The sequence below is a fragment of the Mus caroli genome, chromosome 9 (genome assembly GCF_900094665.2).
Source record: "Mus caroli chromosome 9, CAROLI_EIJ_v1.1, whole genome shotgun sequence".
NCBI classification, from domain to species: Eukaryota; Metazoa; Chordata; class Mammalia; order Rodentia; family Muridae; genus Mus; species Mus caroli.
The window spans coordinates 106,585,121-106,590,263 of NC_034578.1; the positions used below are offsets into that span (position 1 = coordinate 106,585,121).

General features: G+C 53.3%; 1 protein-coding gene across 2 annotated transcripts in view; it reads left to right on the forward strand.

The window, feature by feature from the left end:
* Window positions 1-3,288: 3,288 nt before the first annotated feature.
* The window catches only part of Trank1 (tetratricopeptide repeat and ankyrin repeat containing 1), an 83,111-nt gene continuing 81,256 nt past the window's right edge, over window positions 3,289-5,143 (forward strand). For both annotated transcript variants that reach the window (XM_029481802.1, XM_021172715.2), the window contains exon 1: window positions 3,289-3,792. In XM_029481802.1, coding sequence (XP_029337662.1) covers window positions 3,383-3,792 — 410 coding nt within the window. In that variant the 5' untranslated portion in view covers window positions 3,289-3,382. The remainder of the gene's footprint in view (window positions 3,793-5,143) is intronic.

Below are 5,143 nucleotides of genomic sequence, written 5' to 3' on the forward strand. Positions count from 1 at the left end.
TGAGAAATATCATTTTATGTTTCATGGACTTTCTTAGCAATCTGATAGATTCTTGCTGAGGAGAATTTTGCCCAATGTGTAATGTAAAATGTTGGGGTTACAGAGAAAATTAGCTATAATCCTCAAACCATTATTTTTCAATATAACAATCGTCTCCTTTTAGATTTCATTTTACTTTGGGAATGAGGTTTGTTTGACCAGGCTGGTCTTAAACTTGTCAACTCATGTGAGCCTCATGCCTCTGCCTCTTAGCAGCTTGTGTCCATGAGTAGTTTAAGCAATAGGTAACTGTCGTGCTATGTTACCCACTTGACTATAGTTAAGTTATAGTTATCTCTGTTGGGTTTCACCATTTGGAAATACTTGTAGAAACTAAAGTGGACTTTTTTCAGTTATGGTAAAGGCTTGCATGGTTCCAAAGTCAAATGATATTAAATAAGGTGTTAGTAAGGGAGCCTTGCTTGCCCCTGTCCTCAATACTCCACTACTCTTTAAAAGTAGCCATGCATGACAGACAGACAGACAAATATCCAGTTCTTTATCTTGGTCTAAAAGTAGCATCCAGGGGATGCTGAGATGGCTTAGTGAGGGCTGGGGTTTGGCTCCAAGCACCCCTGCTGGTTAGCTTACAATCCACCCAGCTGTAACTCCAGCTACAGGGGTCTGATGCTCCTCTCTTCTGGTTTCTGCAAGCATCTACACTCAAGTGCACATACCCACCTCCTATTAAAAAAAAGCACAATAACAAATGATACCATTCAAAAGTGGCATGCTATACAGTCCCACCTCAAGTTTTGCCACTTAATGTTCCCTGGCTGCAAGCCTATAGGGTTGAACAGAGAAGCCCTTCACTCCCGAGTCTAGCTTCATAGCTCCACAACTACAAATGTATCAGTTTATCCACTGTGTTCTCTATTGATGGACATCTGCTCCCTAGTCGTCCTCCTGGGCAACAGACACGGGTAGAGAGACCATAGGAAGCATAATGAAACAAAGCACTCAAGTATAAAGAAGATCCTGAGAACAGAGTACACTGGAGGAGAAAGGACGGACAGCTGTTTCTTTTTTGTTTGTTTGGTTTTTTTGCTGTCCTGGAACTCACTCTGTAGACCAAGCTGGCCTCAAATTCAGAAATCCGCCTGCCTCTGCCTCCCAGGTACTGGGATTAAAGGCATGCGCCACCACACCTGGCTGAATAGCTATTTCTAAAGGGAGGTAAGGAAAGCTATGCAATCATAAGAAGAAAATGGAATGCCAGCACAGTAATGCTCACTGTATAAAGAGTTCTTGGAAAAGTAAAAGTCTGATAGAAGAAAGATGAATTGGAAAAGCAAGTTGAGGACACTGCTTATAAACTTGAGTAGAGACAGGCAGAATTCTATGAGTTCAAGGTCAGCCTATCACACACACACACACACACACACACACACACACACACACACACACACACACACACACACACATACATGCTGGCCTAGGCTACATAGTGAGACCCCGCCTCACACAGACAGACAGACAAGAGAAGAAAAAAACCAAAAATGTCAGCCAGGACAATGATGATTTGGAAATTAAGGAACTATGTCACAGTGGCAATTCTGGAAGTCCAACATCTGAATGATAGGGCTAGCCAAGAAGAAAAAAATACTGAAAATGGAGAAGAAATAAGCAACAAGTTAATTGGGGAACTTGACAGCTAAGAATGAAATAATACACCCAGCAGCCAGTGGACTGGACTGGACAACTGGGCCAGCATCTCTGCCAAGCACTGTGCAGCTTCAAAACATCAAGAGAAAAGGAAATTTCTTTAGGTTTCCAGAATAAAGGAAAACAAACAATAAAAGAGGTCAGTAACAGAATGTTTCTAGCAGTTTCAACAATTCTCAAAGCTACAAGTCACTGGAGTGAATGATTTCTGAGCCTGAATTTTATACCCAGACAAACTAGACTACCAAATATAAAGGTCTTTTGGTAAGCAGTCTCAAAGCATTTACCAGATAGGGACAGTGTATGAAACTGGGAAGAAGTATCCCAAGTAGCAACCAAACACATTTACAGACATGAACACAGCAATTAAATAAGCATGGAAAGACTCAAAGGGTGTTAAGATAGGAGGGCAGCAGGGGATTGCTGCTTTTTTTTTTTTTAAACAGTACCAACACCTCATTTTGATAAAAGTTGAAGTGATTTTGAAAAGCAAGATCTACTTTTGTGATGATTTTGAAGAGTATAGCCCACATTAGAGGGCAATGCTATGGAAATGGACGGAAAAGCACAGATGCACATTTTATTCTTGTACTGCCTCCACATCCTCTTGCCTTATTCTGACGTAAGAAACCCATTAGCCTTACTCTGACGTAGGAAACCCACTAGGCCTTTTGGAAGTGGAAATGATGAGGCTGTGGTGGTGGTGGTGGTGGTGGTGGTGGTGGTGCTGTTGCTGGTGGTGTACCAAACATGTTAGAGCTGGGAAGGTTTTATAAAATCTCTTTAAAATGAAAGGTCTAGCAATGCCTGAGGACAGCACGCCTTTCAAATTCTACTTTATGATGCAATGTCTTGGGAAGCTTTAAAAATTGCACTCTGGAGATAAACGCCATAAGAAATCAGCAGCAAAGGCAGCCACCAGCATTTTAAAAATCCCACCGGGATAGGGGTATGACTGGAGTTCAAGCGTTTGTGCGAGCACTGTGCCCGGGACCCTAGGCTAACACTGAGGAGCCTAAAGGCTCAGCCCTAGGCAGTGGGGTGCCACCCAAGGGCTTTGAGGGGGAATGGCGCCTCACATGTGTGTGTGTGCGTGAGTGCGTGTGTGGTGGCGTGGAGGTCGAATTGAGAGAAGGCCAGAAGGAGGCTGCTGGTCAGGGCTGACTGGTTCCGACTCCCCTGGAGGAGCTGGGAAGGAGCGCGGTGTTCCTGACCTCGTCCCTCCGCCTCCCCCGGCCAGCTCCTGTCTTCCGCTGTTCGACGCGCCCTGGGCGCTGGCCCAGGAGGCCCATGAGCCACCAGGAGGCAGCGTGCCAGCGGCCGCGCCCTCTGATTGGGTCCGGGGCCCCTGGAGGGTGGGAACGTGACTCCTGTCCCCTCAGTCGCGAGGACCACCCGGCGGGGGGCGAGCGCGCGTCCCGGCTCCGCAGAGCTTCGGAGCCACCTCGCCTCACCCTCACGACTTCGCGGTCCTCCTGCCAGGCGCCTGGACGGTTCCCGCCCGCGTGACAGGAACTCGGCAAATGACGGAGGCGACGAGCGTCGCGCTGCTCGGAGCTTCGCTGCCCGGTCTGCTCCCGACCTCCGGGGACGGCGCGTCGGGCGCGCGGTGAGTGTGCGACGTCGGCGTCTGAGGGGACGACCCGAGGGGAGCGCGCCGCCGCGAGTTCGCCGAGCCATGGCTTCCACGACCGCGGGCCGCCGCTGGCCTCCGAGGAGACGCAGCTCGAGACGGGGCCCCACGCCGCGGTCCCGCGCGCCCGGCGCGAAGCTTTCGGCTCCGGAGGCCGGGCCGCCACGCCGCGGGCCTCTCCCGCGCGGCGCTGCGGGACGCGACACTCTCCTCGGAGCAAAGGCGACACCTTCGTCTCCCGCCGCGCGGCGATACGTGACGGCTCTCGGGCCCCCGCAGCCGCGTGGGAGCACGGACTCGGCCTGCGCGGCGCTCCCGCAGCCGGTCCCGCACGAACCGCGGGAAGCAGCCTTCCGCCTGGCCCCGGCCTCGGAACGCGGGGCCTCGGTGTCACCTGCGCGCATCCCGAGGCGGCGGCGGCGAGTCCCGGCCATGTGGGACCCGCGCGCGGCAAGGTGCGTAGCTGGCGGGGGTGGGGGGGGGCGTCTGGGGCTTTGCGGGCCCCGAGTCCCCGAGGCCCCGCGGGGTCGTCTGCCCTCCTCCCTCCTCCCTCCTCCCTCCCCCGACCGCGGCCTGGCGCGGGAAGGCGCGCGGGGCGACACGGCCCGGGCGGGCAGCGGTGCCCGGCGGAGCTTTCCCTGCGGGGACCCCCACCCCCACCCCCAGGAGGGGCCTCCGGGCCACACCGCGGCGAACGCGCCTCGCGGCACAGCTTGGCTCGAGGTGTGCGGAGCCGCGCGGGGATGGCGGCGCGGGCTCGGCGGGGAGCGCGGGGCGCGGGCTGCCCCCTGGAGGGGGAGGCCTCGGTCCTCCATCCCTGCGGTCTCCGCGGCCCACCCTCCGCCGCCGACCGGAGTCGCGGGGCGGTTTGCACAGGAGCGCGGGCTCAGCCTGCTGCTCGGCCTGGCTCAGCCCGGTTCGTCCTCGGCCCCCAACCCCTGCACTCTTGCCCTGGCGGGCTCTGCGCACTTGTAACTCGCCGCAGAGGACTCGCGGGCCCTGCTGGGGGGACTCTGCTCTCTGCTGGGGGCGTTTCACCGAGGCAGGCAAGAGACAGGCTGCCTGGAGATAGTTCTTAGGGAGATGTGCAACTTGAAAAAAAGAAAGAAAAATTTAGAAAGGAGGACGAGGGAGTCCGTGAGCTCTGCAGCCTGGGGACCCGCTTCAGCTCAGTTAGCACTGTCGCAATCACTGCATCTTTAGCCAGAGAGGAAGAGTGGAAACCCAGAGGCTCTGCGGTTCCTTACACCCGGATTTATCCCCAGCTACCCAGTGTTCAGCTTTTCCCGTGCAAGACACCTTTTTGATTTTGAGGAAAGGCTATTACACTGCTGGTATCGACAACCTCTTTGGTGCTTTCTAGAAAGTACCTTCTTGTAGAGGGAGCAGGAATATTTAAAACTGTTTTTCTACCGGGGCTGTTTTGTAGGATTGCAGGGCGAATTCCGCCCCCCCCCCATTTTTTTGTATCTTAAAAAAATTTTTTTAAAGAAAATCTGTACAAAATAAAGGGTTTCATGATGACATGACTATTACTGTACTTTGCACGTACTTGCCTCCCCCTTGGTTGTCTCTGCTCCCTTCAAACTGTCCCCCGTGCTTCACATCATTCATAGGTACAGAAATCTAGATTCTACATATGAGAAAATAGTTCATTTCAGTATTTCATGAAATTTTAGTGTACACGGTGGGCTTAAGAGTGTTTCATACAAATACGTCATTGTGTTTTGCTCATACCTCCCCCTCCCTCTCACCAAAATGCCCGCTCGCTCGCTCTCTTCTCCCTCCCTTCTCCGCCCCCCCCCC